The following is a 26186-nucleotide window of genomic DNA, read 5'->3' as shown; positions in this document are numbered from 1 at the left end:
AGGGTGATTTGATCAGGGCCACAGGTTGCACAGCTGTGAGATGCTGGGGTGTCCTTAACTCCTGTCCCCTCAGACACAAGGTGGCTTCCTGGGATCCCCCTTCACGAACACTCCCAGGAGCAGACTCCAAGGCTTAAACCCGCCTGGCTGGGGGTGTGTGTGTCTCTTTGTCTGCCCGATGTGGAAAGGGGCTGGCGCTAGAAAGCCTGGGAACTGCCAGGGAGGCGCAAATCAAGGACAAGGACGCAGGCGGCTCGAGGGGAAGGACGTTTATTGTGGTTGCGGGGATTTGCTGCTGCAGCTCCCACAGATGAATCACAACTGCATTTTCTGCAAGAGCAGAACACAGGGTGAGTGTGTGTGTGTGCCCATGTGCCCAGGTCCTCTTAGGGGGCTCTGCTGGGACAGTAGGAAGAAGGGGGCACCGTGGGCAGCCCCGGGACTTCCCAAGCCAGTCTTGCCTCCACCCAAGGGCTCTGGGCTCCCTCAGCCCTTCAGACTGCTGTCCAAACGGGGCTCAGGACACGCACCTGCCCCCGGTGTGAAAGGCCCCAGGCTGAGTAACCCTCTGCTCCCCCACCCTCAAGCCATATACAGCCAGCTGTGCTGCCCACTCTTGGCTGCTGGGCCCTGCTCTCCTGGGGCCACGTTTCTCTTTTGTGGGGACTGGTGGGTGCCCGGGGTCAGGACAGGGGCTATTTGCTGAACCCAATGGACACATGGGCGGAGAAGGTAATGACTGCGTTCTCGCCTGCACCCGCCTCCAGGCTGCATCCAGTGACCGACCACTCAGTACTTCTTGAGGGAGTGAGTGAGTGAATCAATGAACAGATGAGTGTGTGAACAAGTACACAGATGAACGCAGGACTGAACCAGCGAAGGAATGGGTGAGTGAGGGTGAGGGGCCGGTGCGTGCAGGGAGGAGGGCTGGGAGACAGGCACCCACCTCCTTGATCCAGTCGATGTAGGCGGACACACGGGTGTAGACTGCTGGCTTCTTGTGGGTGTTGCAGCCCAGGCCGGAGCCAAAGCTCACGATGCCGCGCACCTCCCAGGAGTTGTTCTCAGCCTGGCAGTTCAGCGGGCCGCCGGAGTCCCCCTGCACCCAACCAGACAGCATCAGTCCCCAGGCCTCGCTGCACCCAGAGGCAGGCTTGGGAACAAGGGCAGGGCGTGGTGGGGGCTGTGGGCTCCTCTTGGCCTCAGTGCCCCTGGTTTTGGCCTCAGCTTGTTCATGGTGAGGGAGGCAGAGAAGTGGTGGTATGGGTCTGCCGTGGCCTCATTCTGGGAGGTCCTGGCTGTCAGACTAGCTCTTGATGTGCTGTGTGATCCTGGGATGATGGTAACCCTCTCTGGGCCTCGGTTTCCCTAGCTGCTCAGGTCACCGTGTCCAAGGCTGTGGGAGCTGCCCAGAGAGGTGAGGATGCTTGCACCTAGGCAGGAGAACTGGGAACGTGAGGCAGGTGGGACTGTGGAGATGGGCCTTGTGTTCAAAAACAGGACAGTCCCTGACTGTCCTAGATGTTTCTTGGTTCTGGGTCAGACTCCCTAAGTCCTCTGTCCCCCTGGAGGGGTAGAGCTGATGGCGTGATGGAAAAAGCATAGTGACTTTAATGGAATTTCCATGTTTGTCACCCTCACTTAGGCCTCCCAGCACCTCTGTAAGGTGCTTCCTATATCTCCATAGTACAGATGGGAAAACGGAGGTTCAGAGAGGCCAAGCCACCCGCCCGAGCTCGCACAGCTATGCAGTGGTGACACTGGGACTCAAAGGCACTCCGGTTCTACTCTCACGCTCTCGCCACAGTGCTGGGGGTGGGGGGATGGGGAGGAAGGCGGTGGGGGTGACATGTTTCTCCTAAGGCTCCTGGGCCCACCCAGAGCTCAGTCTCTTCCCAGGGAAAGGGTGTGCTCTTGTGGGCCTCCCTACTCCACACCTTCCTTTGCCCTCCCCACTGTCCCCTCCCACGTGACCACCTGGAGAGGGACAGGTGCAGGGCCTGGATACTCACGTTGCAGGCCGAGGTGACGCCGTCACCCCCAGCACACACCATGGTGTCCAGCACCATGGTGCCCCACCAGTCTGCCTGGCTGCACGTGGCGTGGTCCACCACGGGCTGCAGGCCCTGTTGCAGCTCGTCGGCGATGGGGCCGTTGGCTGGGGAGAGAACAGGCAGTGAGCGGGGAGGCAGCACAGGCCTTTGGGGACCGGGGGATGGATGGGGCTGGGACAGGTCTGGCTAGGCTTCATGAGAACCACACATATGCCCTTAATCGGGAGGCTCTGAGCCAGCAATCCCAGACGGTCTGGGTCAGAGACCCCTCTGAGGGCGCGGAAGGGAGAGCAGGCTGGAGGCAGGATGAATCATAGAAAGCATTTTGAGGTGATTTCTCTCTAACTGGGATCCTGAGGCTTTAACTGTCCTTTGCTTTCTAGTGGGACTTGGCCTTTAGTGTCCCACAGAAAAAGGGCTTGCTCACCCCAAGGTTTTCTGAGTATTAGTCTGCATTGTCCTCTAAGTCTTCCATAGTTGCGTTCGTTTGCATGTAACCCTTTCATTCGGCTGGAGTTTCCCGGGCACGGGGTGTACCATAAGATCTAATCCCTCTCCTGCAGATAGTTTTAGTTTCATAGGCACTTATATGGCACTTACTATGTGCTCAGCCTTGTTTTAAGCACTTGACGAATCCTAACCCATTTAATCTGTACAGCATACCTTCTTATGTGCTTGTTGGAGTGTCTGTTGCATGGTGTGAGGTTAATAAAAGTTAGCTGCTGTTATTACAAAGTTAAGAAAATCTGAAGATATTTAGGCAAAGAGGAAAAGTGATGGGCAATTGTGGGTGGTGTGCTTATTGTGGGAGCCACTTCCTCCAGGAAGGCTCCTGTGATTTGCCAGAGGCTGTACTCACTCCAGAGGCGTCCCCAGCCGGTGACATAGCAGGGGTAGTCGTGAGGCATCACGGAGTGCTCCTCTGGCAGGCATGCCAGCTGGATGGTGTCGCTCAGCTTCACGGGTTTCGCCAGCTTAATGAGGGCAATGTCATTTCTGGAATTCAAAGTGGAGGTTTGAGTGAGAAGGACGCCTTGGCCACCCAGCCCAGGCTAAGAAGCCCAGGGCATGAGTTGAGAGCCAGGCCAACGGCAACCAAGAGTCCTCCCTAAACATCCTGACTGCCAGCTTCTCACTGGCCAATGGAGATGTCGGAGGACAGGTGATCTGCCTTCCAACATCACTGCCCGCCCTTTAGACGTAGCTTCTCCCACCTATGTCTTCACATCGTGAAAACTTAACGGAGGGGAGATGAGAGCAGAAGCGTTTCAGCCCACTGCAGGTGAGGTGTCAACTGGAAGTTAAGCAAAGGTAAGTGGGAAATTACAGTGCCAAAAGAGAGACGTGGGTGGGTGCAGTATTTTGATGTTTTCGTTACCAGGGCGAGAGCTTAGCAGACCTGGTTTGATTCCTACTTCTGACATGTACTTGGCTGTGTGACCTGGGCCAGCGTCCTTAACCTCTCTGAGTCTCAGTTCCTTGTCTAGGGCTACTGTGAGGAAGAAATGCGAGAGGGTATCTAATGGGTGTACTGCAATGTGTAGGCACTCAGTGAAGGTGAGGCCTGCCTTAGCCTCTGCCTGAGGGACCCCCAGGCAAGCCTCTGTGGACACCTCAGGGCTTTTATTCCTTGTCACCATCTGGGGGCCCCTGGCCAGTGAGGGTGACGGGAGGGGTGTCCGTCTCCACTTAGCATTTTGCCATTTTGCACAAAGGGGTCATCAGCTGGCTGTGCAGGGTGAGGAGGGGGTCCGGAGACAGGGAGCGGGCAGGTGCTGCAGCTCTGTCTCGGGGACCCTCCTTCTTCTACACTGCTCCCAGGGGCCGCGAGATGATCAGCTGGGCACTCACTGCACCAGGAAGGAGTTCCACTTCTCATGGACAAAGATGGTGTCCACATCCATGTACACGGAGCCTTCTTCGTCGTCCACTGCCAGGTTGTTCTTCCCCAGGGCCACGCGGTAGGTGTGGGTGTCGCTGAACAGAGGAAGGGGACTGGGTCAGGGGGGCTACCTGCTAGCTGGTGGGAGAGAGGAACTCAGGGCTTTGGTGACTCAGCTCTGTGGCCACGTGGGAATCATTTGGGGGAAAGAAGTGTCTATCCTCATTGACCCTTCCCAGGGTGCAGGGTAAGGACCCCAGTCAAGTCCACTTTGACTCCTAGGCCTCAGTTTGCTCATCTGTAAGGTGGAGATAATATTGGAAGGCCCCTCCCAGGACTGCTGTGCGAGTGGATTGCTTCCTGCCTGCATCGTCTCACAGCAGTCCTCTCAGACTCTCCCGCTCCTCCCCTCACACACTGTGTTCCCTCCTCCAGGCCTCTGCACTGGCCGTTCCCTGCACCTGCAGCTCCCTTCCCCACGACGGTGAGTTCTACCCTCGCTTCCTTCGGGTCTTTGCTCAAATGGATCCTTTGCAGAGACCTTGCCTGGCCACGTCATTTAAAATAGAACCCCTCGTCCTTTTTATTCTCTTCCAGCCTGTTTTCTCCACTGCCGTTCGATGTGTTATCTATTGTATCTACTTGTTGAGTGGTCTGTTGCTCTGTCTTCTGCTAGAATATAAGCTTGCTGAGAGCACAGACCCTGTCCTCACTGCTGAGTCCCCTGGCACATAGTGGGTGCACAATAAACACTGTTAAAGGGAGGAGTGCAAGTGGAGTTACAGATATAAGTAGCTTATTTGGCCCAGTGTGTAGTAGGTGCTCAATAAAAGCAGCTCATCAGGCTCCCGTTCTGGGCGTCATCCCCATTCACCTGATGCAATGGGCAGCCGTGAGGACGTAGCTGCTGGCGATTAAGGTGCCACCGCACGTATGCCTCCACGTGTTGTCCTTGAGGTACTGGAGGGAGATCTGGAGGAGGGGCCACGTGTCAGCCCACAGGGACCCCCCTCCCCACCCCGTGTCCACCCACCTCCCACCCCTACAATAGTACTTACCTGCCAGGGCCAGCTGTGGGGCCGGGCATTTTCTCCTCCCACCACCCGGGCCGATAGGTTGGGCAGGAAGGTGGGGACCCCGCAGCTGGAGGCTGAGGCAGACAGGAGAGGAAGAGCACAGGTGAGGTGGGCTGGCACCCCACTGGGGAAGGGGCAGGAGGAAGTTTGGGGCAGACACGGGTTCAGAGTTTACTGTAGGACTTTGGGGAGCCACCTAGTTCTCGGGGCCTCAGCTTCCCTTTCTGTGAAATGGGAAGAACAGCACCAACTGGGCGTGTTTTTCCTGAGAAGGAAATTAGACAGTGCCACCAAAGCGTTTGGTGAAAGGCCTGGCACAGAGGGAGTGCTTCCTACCTTGAAGGAAGATTAGGTGGCTGGTGTGTGTGTGCGTGCCCAGGAGCACCTGTGTCCTTCATCCTTACCTGCTGCTCCTTTCTAGGCTGCAGTGTAATGGGGGGCGGGGGAAGTGTGAGCAATGAGTCCACAGAGTTCCAGGCTGTCATAGCTGGGAGCTGTGTGGAGCAGTGCAGGGCACACGCTCCACAGTGAGACCGACCCAGACGCAACCTCTGGCTCCACCACTGACCAGCCACGGGGTCTTGGGCAAGATGTGGAGCCTCCCTGAGCCTCAGTGCCCTCATCTGTAGAGATGGGGTGTTAATGGACCCTGCCTCTCAAGGTAGTAGGGAGGGTCACAGGAGCTCCTGCATGTACAGGGCTCAGTGCAGTGCCTGGCACGTGGTAAACACGCAGTCAGCAGGAGCTGCCGTTATGATTACTGCATTGGTTGTTGTTAGCTAGAAGGACTCTTAATCAAGTGCTCTTGTTTGCCCAAACAGCTACTGAGATTTGGAGAGGTGAGGAGACTTGTCCAGGTCCTGCCGAGAGGGAGTGACATTCAAGGCAGGATTGACGATTCCTAACCTGGGAGAAGGCCACCAATATGGGGGAGCAAGGAGTCCCCAAGGGAGAGGTGCCTACGCTGGGAAAGCAAACCCCGATTATCTCCAGAATGAGCTGTGGCCCGGTCTCTCCACATCTCCCCTCTAACCCTCACCGCAGGAGGTCCAATCATCAGTTCCGTTTTGCAGAGAGGGAAGCAAAGCGGCTCATCTCACACAGCTGGTTGGCAGTATCTGAACCCACATGGGACCTGAAATCTCCTCTCCAGGGAGGCCAGCCCCAGCTCACAGCCCGTGGGCCGCAGCTGGTCCCCGACCCACAGCTTACCGCAGGCCAGGAGCGCAGCGAACACTGTGATGCTCAGCATACTGTGCGTGTTCAGGACCAAGTGGCCGTCAAGGCTGGTGGGACGCTCTTATACACAGGAGTGGGGTGACCTCACCCCACCCCACTCCACCCGGTCAAGGCTGAGCCACCTCTTGGGAAGAAACCTGTTCTTACAAGGCCCTTTCCCTGACCTTGGGTGGTTACTGTTTAATTTGGGCAGGAGATAGGGCTGGCTCGAGGCATGGATTTCCCCACATAACCTACCTGAGGCAGAGCAAATTCTGAGGTTTGCAGGTTTGAGGGGCCCCCACCACTCTGCTTGGAGTACACTCTTCTCTCTCCCTAACTCATTCTTTTAATTATTATTTACCAGGCACCTACTACGTGCCAGGCATTGTGCTCAATGCTGCTTGCGGGCACTTAATTCTCCCAGCAACATGAAGTAGACGCCGTCCTCCGGTCACTGAAGCTGAGGCCGCTGAGCCTGGGCAAGAACAGAACCGGGACTGGACGGCGGCGCTTCTAACCCCAGTCTGGGGCCTCACACTACTGGGGCACCCCGATTCCTTCTGCCCTCGTAGCTTCATCTCTTTTCTTTCTCCTCTTTTTGTTGTTCTCTCTCTCTTTTTCTTTCTCCTTCATTCAACTAGTATTGTCTGGGCGTGGGGCGTGCCTGTCTCCATCCTCCCGGGCTGCAGAGGGAGGCTGAGGCGGGGGCAGCCCCGGGAAGGTGCCTGGTTGGCCAGATTCCTCCTCGGGCCAGCTTGGTTTTCTCCCTGCAAGGCCCCTCGGACCCCCTGCCTCTAAGATGGGCAAATGGGACCAGCCAGACTCTCAGGCTTCTTTCAGTCCTAGGGCTCCATGACTTGAACGTCAAGGTTGGATGGCACATCTGGGCCTTTGGCACTTGGTGTGGGTCCAGGCACACTGTGTGCCCAGAGGTTCTACCCCGAGCCCCGGTGGTTCAGGGTCAGCCTGTCCCTTAGAGCACCTGGTTTAACCCCCTTGCCCCGAGGCATAACCTCAGCCTGGGGTGTTAGAGTCTGCTCTTCCTCCTCGTTCTACTCATCCGCGTACTCCCCAGAAGTTGCCTTCTGAGCTGGGCACACCAGTCGCCTTAGGTATTCTCTCCCAGAAAAGAAATCCCAAATGCCAAGCTCCCTATTGTCAAGGGTGGTTATCTGGGGTTGGAGGAGATTCTAACTTACATATTTTATACATTGCATCTTTTTTAAAAAGAAATCATGCATTACATGGGTAATATAAAATTATACGTTTTCTTTTTTCCCTTTTTTCTGTCAATATAAAAGTTGATCAAGTTCTGATCTGATAGAGGTGAAAGACCTTCAGATGGGAGAGTGAGGGTGTGTGTCGGGGGTCTGTCCTGCTGTTGTGGCCTCAGGGCCCAGGCCTGGGGGGTCTGAAGGGCAGTCTCAGGCGGTAGGAACGTTCAGGGAGTGGGCTTCTTGTAATTGGAGGGGTGGGGGCTTGGATTAACTTGAGTACTTAAAGGTGTGACTCTTGTTTGCCCAGAGTGATGAAGCGCTGGCAAACCAGGTACATGGAGGCCATTCATTCGTTCATGGGTTCCTCCCTCCCACATTCGCTGAGCACCTCCTCCGGGTAGGGCCTGTGCTAGAGCTGGGACTGCGAGACCCTGAGACCCTGTTCAGCCTCGCTGCAGCTCCCTGCCAGGCAGGGTGGCGAGTGTTCCTTGGAGTGTCCCTGACCAAGAAGTCAGTTCTGGGGGGAGCTTGATGGGATGTGGGCCGGAAAGGATTCCTTCTCCAGATTCTGAAGTGAACCTGAGGACTCGAGAGGATGAGGATGCTACAATCCCACCCCCACTCCGCTGTACCTGTGTTTCCCAGCGCTGGAGTGGGGCCTCCTCGGATCTGGGACCTCATGGTGCCCCAGCCTCTCAGGGTCAGACTTCCATGGAAAAAGAACTACGGTAACTTGGTGGAGGCCGGATTCAGGGGTGGGGCTCCCTCAGGAGAAGCAATGCCAAGTTTGGGGGGATGGGGGCAGTGGCGACAGCCTGAAAAACAGCAGGTGCCACCACCTGGGGCCCCTATCTGCTGATTGCTGGGACAGGACTCTCCGGCGGCAGCTGTTACATTTCAGGTGAGGTCTGCCAAAGGGGGCTGGTCTGGGGGCTGGCAGGTTTCTCCTTAAAACCAGATGGAAGTACTGGGGGTTCAGAGAGGGTTTGGGAGCTCAGCGAAGGGTTTGGGGGCCAGGACTCTGTGGGGGGAAGACTTACTGAGAAGAGGGGATGGGAGAAGGTTTTAAGGAGCTGTCTCCCCTCTCCCTCTTGGTCCCTGAATCACTTCGGGCCTCTTCATCCCTCAGCCTACGGGCTGAGCTGAGCTGGGGGTTGGGGGGGATCTTGTGCGGACCCAGGCTGAGAGCCCTGTCCCAGCTGAGCCCTGTTGGTGGAGGGCCCCGGCCTGGGACAGCCAGCCCGTCTCTCACATCCCCAGAGCTCCAGGCCCACACCCATCGCCAGGCCAGCTGGGCGGGTGTGGGGAGTGAATTAGCCCTTCCCTTCCCGGTCAGATCCTCTCTCCTTCAGCTGACACGCTTTTCGTTAGGATGTTAGGGATCCGATGTTCTTGGAAGGCCATTGAAAGGCAAGGCTTCAGCTAACATTCATTGTTAATGATGGTGGCATCAGGTGGCACGTGGGGGCAGCATTCCCCAGGAAATACACTTCAAGGACACAGCCGCCCCGGGGCCCACGTGTCATCCTGTCACTGCTGGAAGGGACCTCAGCGGAGGCAGAGGGCATCCTGGCTTTTGTAGTACCACCCATGTCCACCTGGGGGCAGTAACACCTATCCTAAGCCAGGGCCCCAAGGTTGCACCTGGGAGAGGAGGTGCTTGCTCTGCCTGGAAACCACAGGGCTGGAAAGGCCTTGGGGCCCTAGCCCATCCTTGTATTGACCAGGTGGGAGACAGACCCAGTGGGACAATGATCTGCCCAGTCACACAGGGAGTGCCCTGGCTCTTTCCTCATCACCCCACCACCCCAGCTTGTGTGGTGGCGGATCCTTGGGGTGTCTGTGTGTGTGGCTCTGGAGTACATGAATCCAGCAACTACATGGTTTTGGTGCCACTGCCAGCAACTGTGCTGTGCCCTGTGGCCCCTCTGAAATGGTTAGGGGTCCTGGCCTGCGTGCCTGCCTGCCTCCGGGAGACTCTCTGGGTTTCCCTGTTCTTATCTGGGAAACAGCATCCCTGTCATGGGCTGCTTGTGAGGATTAAATGGATTAATGTATATAAAGTGCTTAGACTAGTTCCCGGTGGTGGCCAGTGGACATCAAACTCAACCTCTCCAGTTGGGAAAAGTCCCTTCTCCCTGGCTTCTGAGATGCCATGGAAGCCACCAGAGCAAAGGCTGCCCTAGCACCCAGGGGACCTCAATCTGTTCCCCCCTCCCTGACCACCAAGAACCACACACACCTAAGAATACAGAATTTTTACCTTATTTTAGTTAAAAAAAATAGTCGTACCACTGAATGAAGGAGTTGCTCTTTTGGGGGGAGGGGAGTGAGGAGAGGAGGAAAAAAAAGCGGTAAGCCAAAAGAAAAAGAACTCTTTATATTCATCTGTATAAACACATGGCTAAGGCAAACGCAATCCAGGGCCAGGCTGCTGCACGGGGCGGGCAGTGCCTGCTAATCTCTGCAGATTCTAAGGCCAGAAAAATAAAACCTCTGCAGGTCCGACAGGAGTCTTGTGGACTGGAGGGGCACTTTACTAAAATAAAGAGTTACCGAGTTTAAAAAGCAGCGACGCTGTCATGACTGAAAGTTGCATAACTGTGGCCCCAAAGGCCACTGTCTGGACTGGTGACGGGCACAGTTTCACAACACGGTAACAGATACACACGGACACGCACACACGTGAGCAAGCACATGGGGGCTGCGTAGGACCGGGCCGGTGGCACAGGGAGGGCTGGGGTCCCCATGCTTCCTCGGGGGGTAGGTGTGACAGGATAGGTCCCGTCGCTGGTGACAAGGCGATGAATGTCACTCTGGGGAAGGATGGTGTGAAAGGGTGGAGGGAGGTCCCCTGCTCCCCACTGCCCGGTCCGTGCAAGCTTCTTAAAGCACTTCTTGGGTGCCTCCTGGAAATGGAGTTGGCACCAGTTTCTGTCCCTAGGAAGGGGCCGACCCCTCCTCCCCATGCTGCTCTCTGCAGGGCCCCTGGGCCCCTCGGGAGCGGTGTTTCTGCCCCCAGAGCCTTCCCTGCCCATGACCCAAGGCATGGCGGGGGAAGTGTGGGCCCGTGAGGTAGATTGACACAGCTGTCCCCTCGCCCTGCCTGGCTGGGCCCCAGAGCACTGGGCTTGTGTGGGGTTCCAGGGCCCAGGTCCCTTCACAAAAATAGAAGCCTTTCCCTGGCCACTCTTGACTCCAGCAGGGAGGAGGCAGGGTTGGAGGAACAGGTGGGGGGGTGGGGGAGGTGGAGCACCCTTGTCTCTGATCAGATCCCTGGGTCCCACTCTACGGAGCCAGCCGCAGTTCTCACCATCTGTTGCTCCCCCAGCCTAGGAAGAGGCTGAGGGCCCCAGGGGCAGTGCAGCCTGCTGGTTAAGGGCAGGTGGCCTCTGGGTAGGGGAGGCGGTGACAGGGGGAGGCATGAGGAAGAGAGGGGTGTGTGTGGAGGGCAGGCTCACGGGCAGAGAGCAGTGCTAGAGTAGGCAGGGGACAGCCAGGGGTGCGAGAGAGACTCAGGGACGCCAGGGAGCTCTGGGCCAGGCAGGGAGCCGGTGCTGGGGTGACAGCCTCAGGAACAGCGGTGGGGGGCAGGGAGAGGCCAGGCCACCTCTGTGAGAACCCTCGACTGGCTGTGATCACAGACATTTGTAAGTTTTCGGTATGGTCCCTTCAGACAGAGCCGAGGATTCAGGCTGGGCCTCCAGTTTGCCCGCCCTCACCCGCCCTCGCCGGCCCGACTGGGCTCCGGGCCTGGGCCAGGCGGTTGGGCTGTGGCCCTTTGCTACTTGAAGGTGGACTGCAGCTCCTTGAAGGCCGCTTTCCGCTGCTTCATCTCCTCTGCCTGCTTCTTCCTCTCCTCCTGCTCCGCCTTGATCTCCTCCTCGAAGCGGCTGGACACGTTGATGGCCTGGACCTGGGGTGGCGTGGGGGTGGCTCAGGGCTGGAGGGGTCCTCCCAGCAAGGCGCACGCCTCCCCCTCTCACTCGCTCTAAACCTGGTCCGGGCTCCACCTCTCAGAGCCTCAGTTTCTCCATTTAGAGCATGATGCTCAACAACTCTGACCTCACATAGAAAGGGTTCGTAGAAAGATGTAACACACACGTGGGAACTTCTCATGTTGCCTCCTCAGCCCGTTTCCTGTCCAGGGGAGCCCAGCTGCACATTGGTCCCGCTGATGAACCCTGAAACATCCCCTCCACCCTAGATGCCCAGAAGGAGGCCGGAGGTGGCCTTTGGAAGGAATGCTCTTCACTAATGAAGGAAGAGGGAGAAGGAAGGAAAGGTAGGGACCCTGGAGCCCTGGTAGGGCAGGACCCAGGAACCACACTTGTCCCCTCCATCTAGGCGTGGGCTGAAAGGGGAGGGTGTTATGCACGTAGGTGGCCTCTGGAGGGCATCATACTTCCTCCAAGCTGGGGCTAGTGTCTCCAAGAGGCATTACTGTGTGTTCCCAGGCCCGCTCTGCTGTCTGTGGGCATGGCTCATAGGCCTAGTCCTCTGAATCATGGGCCCTCTTCAAGAACACACACCCCTCATTCACCCCAGGGGCAGCTGGAAAGGACCCCAGCCTGGATGGGAGGGGGCAGAAGCCAGGAGCACCACGGGCCTTACCCAGCCCAGCCTGGGAGTCAGCTCCCCACCTCTCGTTTGCAGTCTTGGCGGGGGCAGGAAGGGATGGGGCTGACCCTTGCACTAACCCAGGCTCCTATGACACCCCAGCCACCCCTGTCCTTGAGCCGGCAGGGTCAGGGCACCCCAGCCGGGGCTCTGCACATCCATCCACTCCTCACCTTGGCTTCAAAGAAGCTCTTGGCCCCCTTGACACCCTCTGTGGAGACGTCGATCTCAGAGAGCCGGGCCAGCACATGCAGCCCACTGTCCTCCTGCAGCTCCCCGGCGGCCGCCTTGCGGAAAATCAGCAGGAACTGCAGCAGGGAGAAAAGCAGGGGGTGTCAGAGCGACAGCAAAAGGGCCCAGTATCCCTGGCGGCACCCAGGCCCAGCCCGGCCTCCTTGGGGAAAAAGGCAGAGAACCCGACCAGAGGTCTGGGTTCTCCCTTCCCTCTCTGGGCCTCGGTCTTCCCATCTGCACAATGGGAGACTAGGGGTCCCATCTTCTGCCCTCCCGGGATCCGGGGCTACGGCAAGCCGGCTCAGTCCACACTCAGTTCCCATCAGGAGTCTCGATTTACCTCTTACCTTTGTCTCCAATGTTCTCCAAACTAATTTGCTCTGAATTCCATTTACGGAGCCCTAAGGTACACGATTGCCCACGTCACAGAATGAGGAAGGTTCAGGGATGAGAAAACACCCTGCCCCAGATCTCAGCACCAGAAACTGACGGGAGGACTTTAACCCACGTTCTGACTCCAAACCACTACCCTGTACGGCCTGCAGCGTCCTGCCTCTGGGACCCACAGTCCGAGGACGTGTCACTCCCTCCTCCTGTCCCCCTCTCCTCCAGGATCATGGCATTGTCACGTCACTCCGGCTTCTTCCACTCTACACCCCAGGCCCCTTGGAGCACAGGGCTTTCCGCCGCACCCCCGGAGCCCATGCAGGGCCAGGTGGACAGGAGTCACTCCGTAAGTGCTCACTACATGAAGAAATGATGTCCCTCCTTCTCACTTAAAGCGAACCTCCCACCCTCACCCCTGGGCTCAAGGCCGACGGCCCAAGGACAAAACAAAGGAGAGCTAGTCTCACCTCCCGGAAGCTGAGCTTGCTGTCGAAGTCCTCGTCCACCTCCTTGATCATGTTTTTCAGGCCCAGGTGGGTCTGAGGGGCTCCGAGTTTCTCCATCATGAGCTTTAGTTCCATCAGGTCGATGAAGCCATCCCGGCCTGCATCATACCTGTGGGCACAGCAGAGTACAAGGGTTCAAAGGGCACCTCTCACCAACATATCATCCTATCACAGCTGAAAGGGACCTCAGCCCAGGCAGAGTCCTGATTGTGGCCCAGCTACTGCTTGGTTACCTCTGATGATGGGGAACTCACCACATGGCCTTGTAGCCTCCTACATGTCAAACAGCACTGTTTTGGACATGCCTGCTGCAAAGGAAGCCGAAGCCATAGCCTCCCTGTACTGAGTATGACATGAACACGCAGGGAGAAGTTCACGATACCATGGGGGCACAGATTGGGAGGGTGGGCTCTGGTTATTAGTACCCACTGACCACCTCCAGGGACATCCCTGCCCCCACCCAGGAGGGAGCCACTTCTAGTTTTCCTGGAGGTGGCTGGGGTATGTTGAGGGAACAAGTTGTGCGGGGTGCCTGCAATGAGTGAGCAGAGGGGACAGGGCGGATGGCTGGAAAGGCCTGGAACAGTGACCAGGTGACCGCAGTGTCTCTGCCTTGCCCACTTCAGGTCTCTTGTTTTCTACCACCAATGGCCTGGGAAAGACAGGGACGGGCCAGGGAGCGGACTCCACATGCCCCTCCCCACTGGCCTCCTAGAGGTCAGAGCCTGGTCAGAGCTGGCCCCTGGAGCACACAGCTGGGCAGATGTAGGCGCTGTTCACACACACTGGCTGGGCCCTCCCAGCAGCCCAAGCAAACACCTGCCTGCCGGCCACCTGGTGGGCTTGCAAGTAGTCTTGGGGCTGCAAAGCTGGGCCTTCCGAGCCTAAAGAAGACCTGTGCAGTCCCCAAGGCCTCAAGCTGGCTGGGTGTCTGCAGTGTGACAGGGGCGGAGTTGCAGACACCTGTGCTGTGGAGATCGGAGTTTGCCATAAACACACACCTTGTTCTCCTGCCCCTCCTCTAGTCACGCATGAGCTTCGCGGGACTTTGGACATCTAACAGCAACCCTTTTGGTATCTGTCCTTGTGCCAGGGACCTTACATACTGTGTTTCACTTAATCCTCAAAAAAAAACCCCTTATTTTTTAATGGAGGCTCAGAGGACCTCATTGACCTGCCCAAGGGCACAGAGCAGTAAAGGAAGGAAGGAGCTGGGCCATACACCCCCAGCCCCCTCTGCAGACTCAGACTTGCACATTTGCTCTCTGCCCAGCCCCCCTCCTGCAGGCCCGGGGCTGCCAGCAGAACAGAGAAGCCTGCCTAGAGCGCTTCGTGGAGCATTTGTGCAAGGGGTATAAATAGTTCCCGGGCAAGTGAGTCAGTGGTTGGAGATGATGTAGTCTCTGGGAGCCCTGCAGGGAACACAGGATCCGAGGCCTCTTCCCCACAGGGCTGGAGGTCCTGCGGGCAGTGGCCATCGCCAGGCAGGAAGCCTATGTATGAGGATGTGATGGGGCGTTGTGGGACCCCAGAGGCTCAGGCCCCACTTCGAGCTGGTGGGGCCCTGGGGGCGGGGGCAAGGCCAGGGCCCCTCCCTTTACCTTTGGAGCCCATCTGCCAGCTGGTGGGGGCTGCTGTGTGGCCCTTAGTGACAGGTCTTGGCACAGCCCTGGGAGGGAGTCAGTTTTTCCCGTCATGGGGAAGTCACCGGGACTCCCCTCAGGAAAACAGCTCCTAGCATTTCTAAACTTGGGCTCTAATGAAGGGCAGCCATGACATGTCCGGGCTGGAGCAGGCTGTCTGGGTCCTGGTAGCCTGTGCCATTTGAGCCTCCAGCCAAGGCTGAGACCCCCTGGCATAAAGGTGACTCTCACAGGACCGACTTCATACACGCCAAGCACTTAGCACAGTGCCTGGCACATGGGGCTGGCTCCAAAAGTGGCAGCTGCCAGCACTATAATGAGATGTAGTTAATTTTATTAAGCTCCTACCCTGTGCCAGGCATTTTCTCTTTACAACCTCTGTGCTCAGCAACCCTGGGAAGACGGTAGCATGTCTGCATGTGGCCGATGAGGGAATGAAGTTTGTAGAGAGGACACTGGCCCCCTAACCAGCAGGCCATGGACCTGGACCCCCAGCCCTACGATTCCCATACGCTACTCTCTGCTGCTCCGTCCCGCCCCTCCTCTCCTCAGCCCAGCTTTATTTACTGCTCAAGTAGCTGGGTTTCCTCCCGCAGCCGGCGGTGGCTCAGTTTCAGAGGAAGTGCAGATAAAATGTCCAAACTTGGACGAAAACTTGAACTCTGGATTTCTTGATCTCTGGCAGCTCCTGGGCCTGGCTGGGCTGCAGCCTAAACCGCGGCTTGAGCCGCTGCCTGCCTCAATGAAGGGTCGATCAATTACTGGGTCTGAGCTCCATCCTGGGCCAGCTCCAGCCCCCAGGGGGCAATGCGGGGGCAGGCCACAGTACCAGTGGATCAATAGCCAAAGTGGTTGGGGGAGGGCGGGGTGATAGAAGTCAGGGAGAGGCCAGGTGCTGGGATGGGAGTTGAGCTCCCAGAGGTGACACTGGAGAAGGCTGTTCCCTTGAGACTCCCCTACCCTGGGGAGGGGAATCCACCATGGGCCCTGGGATCTGATGGGGGTGGGCTCCGGATCACTGGGTCAGTCAGGTACCAGGGTTAACCTGAGGGTGACCCTGAAAGTCTGTGATCACATCAACTCTGCTGAGACTGACCTGGGTCCGAACCTCAGATCTGCCACCTGCTGACTGGGTGACCCTAGTCAAATTGCCTGTCCCCACAAACCTCAATTTTCCCATTGACATCACGGATGCCAACGGGCCTGTCTCAGGATCGAGAAAAGGATGAGAAGAGGTCCTTCGCACAGGTCCCGGCCCACGGCAAGCACTTAATTAATACCTACCACCTATAATAATAAAAGTAAAGCACTGTTGTTGCTCTCTACCTTCAGCATTGACGGTTACGCGAGGTTATACATATACAATGCCTGGTACGTAGCCAGTGCTTAAAAGCTGCTAATCTCATTATCGATAGCGTGGCTGTGAGGACTTTGTGTCAGATACTGTTGCACAATGGTGACAAAAGTAATAAAAAATACAGCGACTTCTCCCCTGGGGGCCAGTCACGAGGGGCCTGGCTGGGCAGACGCGCTTGCCGTGGCCTGGCCCTGAGGCAGGGAGTGGGCCAGATGTTCCCGAGGTGCCCCAGGGTTGGCCCTGCACCCTCCTCTGAAGGCCCCACTGCTTCCCCCAGGCCTGATTCAAAGACCCCGCCACGTGGGATGGCGGAAAGGCCGCAGGGCAGAGCCTTTTGCTCTCTTGTTGGGCAGAGGGAGAGAGGAGCCTCGGTCCCAGATTACTCTCCTGTCCTTCCTGACAGGCAGGGAGGTGACAATGGGGGGAGACTGTCACCGTGCCACCAGCAGGTGGATGACTGGCGACACAGGAGAGAGCGATGCTGGGGAACAGGCCCATGCCAGGCTGGGGAGACCCTCGTCCATCAGTCCTCTCCCTGACCTGGAACTGAGGCTGCAGGTGGCTCAGGGGATCCTGCGAAAGAGGTGGCACACGAGAGCTACCTGGATAGCCCGGTCGACCTGCTTCATAATACGTGGGGACACGGGGTCCAGAGTGGGCAGCAACCAGCCCAGGGTCACAGAGTCAGCAGACCTCAAGATTCCAACATCTTTCTTCCCTGCCTCTTCTTCCAGGTGCCATGGAGGGTCCCGAATTCTCAAGCTGGCAGGGCTGGGGTGGCTGGGCTGAGGGCCTGGCTCGGGGCCTGCCTGGGAGGACCGTTCTGTCTGGCAGGACTGGCAACAAAGCTCCCGGGCTGGAGCTTTTCTCCAGCGCCTGGCACGGTGCCCACATTCCTGCCCGCCTCCCCCTGAATAGTTCTCGACAGGGAGGGCTCGGCAGCTGCTGCCCCGGATGCTGGCGACAAAATCCCCTCCCATCCGTCCTTGAAAGTGGAGCAGCCGGCCGCCACCCAGGCAGGCTTTGCTCTTTGGGAAAAGCAGGTTCCCCCCCCTCACCCCCGCTGGCTGCTCCTCCTCCCACCGGCTCTGATAACTGGAGTCTCGGGGGCGGGCAGTGGCTGGCTCCTACAGGGGTCAGTACTGCCCGTTTCCCAAGAACATCATCAGTGCCTGCTCTTTGCTGAGCACTTCCTAAGTGCCAGGACCTGCGCAAGCGCTTTGCACCAGCTCCTCACAGGAATTCTGAAGCAGGTATAACCATCCCCGCAACATGGACGAGGAGGCTGAGGCTCAGGGGAGAAGTGACTTGGCCAAGGCCACGGTCGACAAGGACACAGCCGGGATCCAATCCCAGGCCAGATGCAAACACGCACTTTTAACTACTATGCTCTGTGCCCTGATGCACGTGGACCCTGCACAGAGAACCTCAGGTTGGGGAGGGGGACTCCTGGAGGCCACCTCGTTTAGCCATGTGTGAGAGGGTCAGATTCCAAATGCAGTTTTCCTGCTTGGTGTCCTAAATACCACTGAGGATGAGGAGCTCACTTCTCCCCTCAGGCAGCCCATTCTGGCTTTGGAACTGCCCGGGAGGAGGCAGACCCTCACACATGACCCCCCATCAGCTGTGCTATAAGGTCTGATCTCAGAATGAGGCGTTACCACAGCTGCTGCACAGGGGATCCCCATCCTGTCTCTTTTGCTGATGGCCCCTCTGCCCATGGGCGTCCCCAGGAGGACAGACAGCTGGAGACGGCGGAACTTATGGACCAAGGAGTCCCCCAGGCCCACCTGGTTTTGGCTTCAGCATTCACAGACCCTAGTCCTCCCACATCCTGTCTGCAGGGGCCCCGGTACCTCTACTCTTTGCCTTGCAAAATGGGAAGGCAGGGCAGGAATGTTCTGGAAGACAGAATTCTGCATTGCTAGCTGTTGGAGCCAGCATGGCTCTGCCTACCTCCCCCACGCAGGTGGATGCCCACATGCTGGGTGATGACTGCCCGGCACTGCCCCTTCCCCCCTCCCCCACCTTCCAGTACTGGCTGCCTGACTCATGGGGGGAACCCCAACTGTTCACCACTTCCTCTTGTCCAATCTGCAGAGTCTGAACCGAGACCCGTCGCCCTGCGTCAGCTAAGGGTGTGCGTGCGTGCCCACCCGTGCTGCTCTCGGGATCAAATAGGAGACCCCGGGCTGCTGGGGGCTGCCAGGGCTTGAGGACATCTTAAACTGGGGCTCAAATACTTCACGCAGGCCTGGGAGGGACAACTGCCTCCACACTTAGCATCAGCAGTGGGCTTCCCACCAGCTCACCCTGCACTGCTTCCTTCCCTGCCTGCCCTTGAAGGTGTGGGCACCCAGTGGACCTGTGAACACACACATTCTCATCTGCATTTCTACCAGCTCCTAGGTGCCGCTCTATCGGGGTCCCATGGGAGCAAGGGACTTGGAGCCAGACAGACCCCAGTTCAAATCCCATCTCAGCTCCTGAGGAGCTGTGTGGTTTGGGACAAGTCACATAAAGCTCCCAATCTTACAGGATGCTAACAAATGATTAAATGGATAAAAGTGCCCAAAATGGAGTGGCCCTTTTAATCAGATAAAGGCCGAGTGCTGGGAAGGGCTGGAGTTGTTGGGTCCCGCACTGGCCAGGAATCCGGGGCCTGGCTGCCGGCTAGCTGCACCTTCCTGGCACGGAACCCTCTCTCCTCTTCAGTCCTTGAAAAGCAGAAGTCAGCCCAGCAGAAGGCTGCTCGGCAGTCAAAGGGAACTTGGCTGCTGGAGGGTGTGGGACTGTCCCTGCTGAGGTGGCAGTGACTCCCTCCTCCAGCTGGGTTGGGCTCTTCTTGCAGAAAGGCCTTTGGCCACCCCCGAGGCAGGGCCTAGACTCTGGCAGCGGAAGCCAGGCCTTGGGCCCACAGGGCAGGGAGAAGAGTGCAAACCAAAGGGGAACCAAAAGCCCCCTTGAGGGAGGGGGAGGAGAAAGGTGACTCAGAATCAGAGGGAAGGAGGAAGAGCAGAGGGGGAGCTGGAACCCTCCCCCCCCCCAGCCAAGCTCCTGGCTGCTGGGGGTGGGAGGTCCCAACCTCTGTACCCTTCACAGGGCCCCCCCTACCCCCAGGCTATGAGAGGCCCCTGTCCCTCAACCATAAACACAGTCCTCTTTCTAATCCTGCCACCTCTTTCAACCTCAGTTTCCTTATCTGGCAAATGGGGTAATAAGACTCACCTCACCAGGTGGGTAAGAGGGTTAAATTCAATTTCTGAAATAATGCAGACAGGCTCCTTTGGGAGCACCTGGACCTGCACTGAACAGAGCAAGGGTGCGGGGCAGTCCTCCGGAGCACTTCCGGTCCTCAAGGTAGAAACAGATGGAACCTCCCATCTCTAGCCCTGGGGGCGCATCCCCTGTCCCCCAAAGGCCCCTATCCACGCCCCTCTCTGGGACTCTAAGCTTCGAGGGCAGGAACTTTACGCTCCCCTTAGTTTCTGGGCCTTGCCCGCAGCAGGAACTTAATGAGTGAGATACAGCTGTCGGTGAGTGAACTAAGGAGTGGACCTGAGGGCTTTCAGAGTCATCACCTGCGTTCTGAAAAGCCCACAGACCAGATCTGAGAGTGGACTCTACGAAGCTCAGGACTTTTCCCACTTAATCCTCAGAACTTTACTTGGTAGGTTCTGTAACCCCAGGGGAGTGGCCAGGCACCCTGCTCAGAGTTGCCCGCTAGGCAGTGGCACTGGGCAGCGGAGGAGTCCCGCTTTAGTATCACTCCGAGCTGCTGTCTGCTCTTCCCTCTTTCCTGCCTCCTGCCTTGCTCGTAATTAATTGATAATGAATTCCTTCCCCCTTTTTTGTTATTTATCAAAGCACACGTAGCTGTCGATCAAGAGCGTCTGTTCAGCAGGAGAAAAGGCCTCTCAGGTTGGGTCCCTGTCACTCCAGCCCAAAGCAAGAGGGTTGCTGCCAGCCCAGCAGCTCTGTGGGGGGTAAGTGGAGGCAGGCAGTGGCTGCTGTGATGCTACCCTGGTGACAGCCCAGACAACCACCGCCACTAGGGCTGGAGGTGGCGGTGACAGGAACTTAGTAAGTGAAATGCTGACTTTGTGGCAGGCACTGGGTTGAGTGCTACCTAACGCCCCTGGGAGGTGGGTGCTATTATTCTCCCTGTACTCGGTGAGGAGCCGAGGCTCAGAAAGGTTGCAGCATCCTGCCCCAGGACCCAGAGCTGGGATTCAAACCCAGAGCCTTGGGGTCCAAAGGCCCCGCTCTTCACCACTGCACCACACTGCCTTCCAGGAAGGAGGGGGCAGGGGTGGTACTTGAGCAGCAAGGGTGTGAGCAGGTGAAGAGGAGGAGGGCAGGGTGGGAAGGGAAGAGGTGTCCAAAAAGGGAGAGGGAAGCCTGCCTCTCTGACGCAAGGGGTCAGGAGATGAAGTGGCTGGGGACAGGCTGGGCAGGCAGGGAACTAGGGCACCGTCCTCAGATTCCACGGCAGGTTCCGGATTACACGGCTGCCTACGTCTCTGGCAGGTCTTGGCTTACAAAACCCTGCAGAGTCCCACGCATGCTACCGCCAGCCAGGGGGGCCCCCTGAAGATCTCTGGGGCCACACCAGTCTCCTCTTGCCTGGAGGGTTGCAGAGACAGCCCCGAGGGACGGGCAGAGAGGCAGGGTGAGGACAGATCAGAGGTGCTGGCCGTGGCCTGAGGCCGCACAGGGAGGGAGGACTGATTGTCCAGGCTGCACTGATGTGGCACGTCCATGTGCTGGAACCGTGCGTGCGTCACCTGCTCTGAGCTTCACCCCCAGACGTGGGGACCACTACCCCTGCTGGCCAGACAAGGATGCTCTGGTTCAGTCGCTGAAAACCTCCCTGTCACCCTAAGCAAATCACTGCACCCCTCTGGGTCTCCGTTTCCTCCTCTGTAAAATGCAGAGAAGGTCTTTCCCTGCTGGAACCCATGTGGCTGTGGCATGGGGCCAGTGATGGCGGCCGAGAGCCCACCTTCCCTTGGTCTGGTCCCCTTTTCTCCCTCACACCTGCCTCCTTGGGAAGGACCTGCTGATGAACACGGACGGAGGGACCGGAAGACCTGGAAGGCAGTTCTGCTGTCTGGCAGGGTTCAGGACCCCTCAGAAATAAGGTCGCCGCCAAGGATCATTGGGGATCATCAGACAGAGCCTGCTGCTTTCACAGATGGGAAGACAGGGGTCCAGGGAGGGCAGGCAGACCTGCTAACTCAGAGGCAGAGTCAGGACTGATGCCTGGGTTCCAAGGGAAGGCCGGCTCCCTGCTCCCTGACTTCCCTTCTCCTGAGCTGGCTGGCCTCCGGTGGAGGCTCCCCAGAAGGGTCAGTTCCCTGTCCCCTGCCATAGGAGCTGGAGGTGGGAGTCTCAGCAGAGCCCCGGCTGCAGTCCTCAGGCCCTGCCTGGGTCAGGGCTTGCAGCCCCACTTGGGCAGCAGAAGCAGAACTGGGGTTTTGTCCTCCACGAGGGCCTGGCTGTTGGCTGTTCACAGGCAGCCTTGGTGGGGCTGGGCTCGGCTGGCACAGTGAAGCCTTGTTTCCTTGAATACAAAACCTGCAGCTTTCCATTCAAGCCAGGCCCCCACCCCCTGTGGGCAGTACGGGCAGTACTTCCTTCCCTAGAAGTCCAGATCCCTGGCCCCTTCCTGCCCCCTCGCCCCTCCCAACGCCCCAGCAGCAAGCAGGAGCTGTGCCAAGAGGAGGCTTGGGTTAGGGTTCAGGTCTCCCAAGTTTCACCAAAGTACCTTCGTCAAACTAACACCGCAAATGGCCTCTGTGAAAGGTGAGCCCGTCCTGCAAAGGTGACTTGGAAACCATTCCCCCGTCAGAAGCCCCTTGCAGTCTAGCTGCATCCTTCCAAATCCCTGCTCTGCGGGCTGTTTCTCTCTCTCTCTCTTTTTTTTTTTTTGGCAGGGGGTAGGGATGCTGTGGAAGCCTATGAGAGGGAGGGCTCTAGGGGAAAGGAGCAGGCTGGCGGTGGGTGGGTCCCCGGGGCAGAAAATCACCCATGAACACGGAAGGGGCTATTGGAGGCGTGTGTTTTCCCACGTGGAAGCAGGTGGCTGTGTGGGGAAACCCAGAAAGGAAGAACATGGGTTTTGGAGCCACAGTCGTGGGTTCAGATCCCAGCAAATTATTTCCATGCCCCAACTCCTCAGCTGTGCCTCAGGAATGATGATGGCCTTGTCATAGGCTTGCTGGGAGGGATCCTGACTCGCTACTATTGATACAGGGATCTTGACTGTGATAAATATTGTCGCCTGCCTGGGGCGGGCTCTACCAGGAAGTTCTCAGCAAGGAAGCTATACCCACCCAGGGCTCAAGGAACTTTCAATCTATTCCTGCCTGAATTTTGGAAATCGTCATCTCCTGGAAATCCTGGAAATTTCCCCCTTGGGAAGCCTGCTCTCCTGACTGCTAACCTCTGGGTGGGAAGAAACTAGAACTCCCAGAAAGACCCTGGAGTCACAGAGGCAGCCTCCTGGCCCTGGCACTTGCCTGCGGAGGCCCAGAGGGGAGTTAAGGACTGGTTTTCCCCAGGTTGGCCCCTGGAAAAGTATGGGCGCTCAGCCACCCAGGTCTGGGAACCAGAAACTCCTCCCCTGCTTGCTGGGGCCAAATGCAGAAGCAGCAGCTGCAGCAAGTGCGAGACGTGGGAAGAGCCTTTCTCAAGCTCTGGGGTTGCAAAACACCACCTTCCTGGACCTCCTGCTTGCTGGTGGACAGCTGCCTTCCGTGCAGACACATTTCCCCCAGCCCTCTCAACCTCCTGCCTGGGGCGAGGTGGGCCTACCACCTCTCCCCTGAGGGCACAGAGACCTCCTGACTCCTCCACCCTAGACTCAGCCTTAGGATAGTTCTGCCTCCTCCCAGATACACTCCAGACTCCTGGGCTGTGTCCCCTCCAGAAGCCAAGAGCAGGGCAATGGGCCACAGGAGTGGGAAGGGTATCAAAGGGAGGGGGGCTGTATACCCCCACCCCCCTCAACCCCTCCCAAACATGGCTGGAAGGGAGTGTGGCTGACCCTCTCAATCCCAACTGGGTTGACCCAGGGATGGACCAGAGGGGACCTGAAGCTTTCTCTCTAGCCCCTCAACAGAGATATTAGGGTGTTTTGCAGGGGATGGGCTGAAGCCCACCCACCTGGGGGTGCCTTGTCCAACCTGCTGAGAATACAGGTGTGGAATTATATGGAGTAAAGTGCAGGGTGAGAGCCGCTGCAAAGTCAGGAAAGTGTAGGGCATCTGGGACCCTGTGTGGGGAAGGAAGGGGGCACACAGTAGCAAGGAGGGGCACAGGGAAGGGGTAAGGAGAGGAAGTAGAGGGGCAGCAACTGCAAAGCTGCTGGGTGGGGGGGGTGAGCGCAAGAGGAGGGAGGGGCAGTGTGTGGCAGGTGATTAAGCCCTCAAAGGATATTTGCAGGGGTGGGGGCATGGGGGGAGGTTGCGCACACCTGCAAGTTAGGGGTGGGGACTGAGGGGTCCTTCCTTAGGGAGGCCACCTGGGGATCAAAGTTGGGGTCCTGGCCAACAGAGGGGTGGGGTAGGGATGGGACGGGATGAAGGGTCTTTGACCATAGTTTGCTACCAGACACGGAAAGAGGGGGAGGGGGATCTGAGACAGGCAGAGGAAATGAAGAGACCCCCAGGAAAGGAATGTGTATGGCACGGGGTGCAGGAAATGGTCACCTCTGCCGAGGCGCTAGGTGGTGGTTGTGACCAGCGTGTGTTGGGTTGGGGGTAGGAAGGGAGGCCACGGGAGTCCTCAGTCTCCGTGTGTGGTCGGGGCGAGGGGGGGTCGGGGGAGAAGCGTCACTAACAGGGCAGGGTCCTAGGCCAGCGACCCAGAGTGTTCAGACCCATGTATGTGGTGGTAGTGGGGTCTTGCCAGGACTCGTGATTACCTAGGGAGCCGCGGGGTCCCCCACTCCGTGTGCGTGCTTATGGTGCACTGGGGGCGGCGTCACCTAGCGAAAGGGTGATAGGGACCGGGGATCCCCATTCCCATATGCCTAGTGGGCGGAGGGTTCCCCAGCTCACGATGATCTGAAAGGGGCTACACGATCCCCACCCCTGGTGTTTCGGGGTTCGCGGGAGCTAGACTGGCGGCAGGGGGTCCCGGGGCGGCTCGGGGTCGGGGGTTCGGGGCCCGAGGCCCGCTGGGGGTGGGGGGGGGCAGGTAGGGCAGGCACTCACTGCTTGAACATCTTCTCCATGTCCTTGATTTGCTTCCTGGAGAACTCCTTGAACTCGGTGTAGGGGTTGAAGACGCGGCGGCTGGGCGACTGGGGCTCGCCGATGCCCTGGTTGAGGTCCGCGCGCCGCAGCAGCTTGGCGCTCAGCTCGTCGTCCGCGCTGCCCAGCGCGTCGGCCGCCTCGTCCTGCGCCCCGGACGCCGCCGCCGCCGCCCCGTTCAGGCCAGGCTGCTCTGGGGCCTCGCCGCCGCCCTCGCCTTCTATCTGCAGTCGCCGGCTCAGTTTGCTGGCCAGCTCGTCCGTGGCCATGGTGGCCCGCGCGGCGCTCGTCTCGGCCCGGCCCCCGTCGCCGCGCGCCCGCACCGCCTCTGGCCGCGCTCTTCCTGTTCCTGACACTCCCCGCGCCAGGCACCGCCCCCGAAGGTGGGACTTACGCCCCTTGGGGCCCGCCCGCTCCCCGCCCCCGCTCCTGGCCCTGCTCCGCGCGCGCGGGCTTGGAGTCATTCGCTGGGGCTCCAGTGTGCTGGTGGCGCAGTGTGTTGGTGACGCCGAGCCCGCCACCCTCCACTGCGTAAGACTGGTGGTCTCCGTAAAAATCCATCCCCCGTATCCATTCTCAATGCGCCAGCTGAGCGGGAGAGGTCGGGCTGGCGGGAAGGCAGAGGGGCTCCTTCCCTGCAGTTTGGGTGTGGGTCGGGGGCTTCGGGGTCGCCGCCCCTAACCCCTTCTCTGGAATCCCACGCAGTGAAGTCGTACTCTCGTGTCCGGGGTACCCTGTCTGTTGTCATGGAAACGACTCGTTGTTACACACTGGCGTTGTCATTGAGGGTTGTAGGGGTGTGAAGAAGGTGGCCCCGGTGAGCGGAACCCCCGTTTAGATTTAACCACAGCGGAAGCTGCTGCGTCTTTTGGAAAAGGTTGGGCCGGCGGCTGCGAGGGAGATGGGGCTGGGCCCCGGTCCTGAAAGGTGTGGGGAGACAGGGGGAAAGCAAAAGGACGAAGGGGCTGGTCCTCTCTCCTCCTGGTCCAGCACATCACACAGATGACTTGGCAGAATAGCTGTTGGGCCACGCTGTCGTCGCCTGTGACTCTGCTTTAGGGAAACCGACTGGACGGTCCTGATGCTGCCGCTTCGGTGAGGGCCCCAGAGGAGACACGTCCTGTCCAAAGGCTCACGGGATGGGGTTTCTCCTTACCGTCAACTTCAAACTGCAAAGCTGTGGACCTCCAGCATAAGAAACCCACCGGGCTTGGGAGGTGGGCGGAGCGTGGTTAATAATACAGAGTCCCTGGCACCAATGCAGGCAGACAAAACTGATCCCCGGGGTAGGGTCCAGAGCTCTGCGTTTTACCAAGCATCCCGGGAAGTCCTGCTCCTTGAAGTCTGAGAAGCACTAATCTGGAAGGAGGACTGTGCTTCGTGTTTATTCTCTAAAATGTTAGGATGATGTTGAAGACCCCTGTGCAGAGACCCCTCCCAGTGGTCAAGGTGCAGAGAAAAGATGGATCCAGGGCTTTAAAAATCCCCATCCTAGGGAGGCAGAGACGCACTTAAGAAGGCAAAGCCAGCAGCGGCTACAAAATGATTTGCACGAACAGACCCCCAATTAATATATGTCGATTTGCCATAGTTTAATAATATTGCTGAATAATTTAAAAGGTGTTTAGAAAAGAGTGAAGTTGAAGGGTGAAAATTTCAGCATTCAGAAAACACGAAACTTTGGTTAACTTATTTTTGAGATTGTTCCTGAGGTCAATAAAGATGTTT

General features: G+C 58.1%; 2 protein-coding genes across 2 annotated transcripts; both read right to left on the bottom strand.

Moving 5' to 3' along the window:
- Positions 1 to 254: 254 nt before the first annotated feature.
- Positions 255 to 6380, bottom strand: CTRC (chymotrypsin C). Its single transcript, XM_045190355.2, has 8 exons — positions 6225 to 6380; positions 4995 to 5086; positions 4811 to 4908; positions 3906 to 4031; positions 2914 to 3050; positions 2013 to 2158; positions 947 to 1099; positions 255 to 330 (listed from the first exon to the last, which is right to left on the bottom strand). The coding sequence occupies exons 1-8, from the start codon at positions 6262 to 6264 to the stop codon at positions 316 to 318; spliced, it is 807 nt and encodes a 268-aa protein (XP_045046290.1). The 5' UTR covers positions 6265 to 6380; the 3' UTR covers positions 255 to 315.
- Positions 6381 to 9699: 3319 nt separating this feature from the next.
- Positions 9700 to 24816, bottom strand: EFHD2 (EF-hand domain family member D2). Its single transcript, XM_053921027.1, has 4 exons — positions 24420 to 24816; positions 13159 to 13306; positions 12244 to 12378; positions 9700 to 11366 (listed from the first exon to the last, which is right to left on the bottom strand). Exons 1-4 carry the CDS (start codon positions 24725 to 24727, stop codon positions 11235 to 11237), a joined length of 723 nt encoding a protein of 240 aa, XP_053777002.1. The 5' UTR covers positions 24728 to 24816; the 3' UTR covers positions 9700 to 11234.
- Between the last annotated feature and the right edge of the window lie 1370 nt (positions 24817 to 26186).

This window comes from Desmodus rotundus, chromosome 3, assembly GCF_022682495.2.
Source record: "Desmodus rotundus isolate HL8 chromosome 3, HLdesRot8A.1, whole genome shotgun sequence".
In the NCBI taxonomy this organism is placed as follows: Eukaryota; Metazoa; Chordata; class Mammalia; order Chiroptera; family Phyllostomidae; genus Desmodus; species Desmodus rotundus.
Note: the sequence above shows the minus strand (reverse complement) of the source record. Positions and strands in the feature narration are given on the sequence as shown.

Excerpts from the sequence above, each read along its gene's own strand:
- CTRC (XM_045190355.2), bottom strand. The coding sequence starts at position 6,264 with ATGCTGAGCATCACAGTGTTCGCTGCGCTCCTGGCCTGCG. Across the intron at positions 4,909-4,994 it reads CCCACAGCTGGCCCTGGCAG|ATCTCCCTCCAGTACCTCAA; the intron begins GTAAGTACTATT and ends CCCCTCCTCCAG. Across the intron at positions 3,051-3,905 it reads TGGAACTCCTTCCTGGTGCA|AAATGACATTGCCCTCATTA; the intron begins GTGAGTGCCCAG and ends TTTGAATTCCAG.
- EFHD2 (XM_053921027.1), bottom strand. The coding sequence starts at position 24,727 with ATGGCCACGGACGAGCTGGCCAGCAAACTGAGCCGGCGACTGCAGATA. Across the intron at positions 13,307-24,419 it reads ATGGAGAAGATGTTCAAGCA|GTATGATGCAGGCCGGGATG; the intron begins GTGAGTGCCTGC and ends CTGTGCCCACAG. Across the intron at positions 11,367-12,243 it reads AGAGCTTCTTTGAAGCCAAG|GTCCAGGCCATCAACGTGTC; the intron begins GTGAGGAGTGGA and ends ACGCCACCCCAG.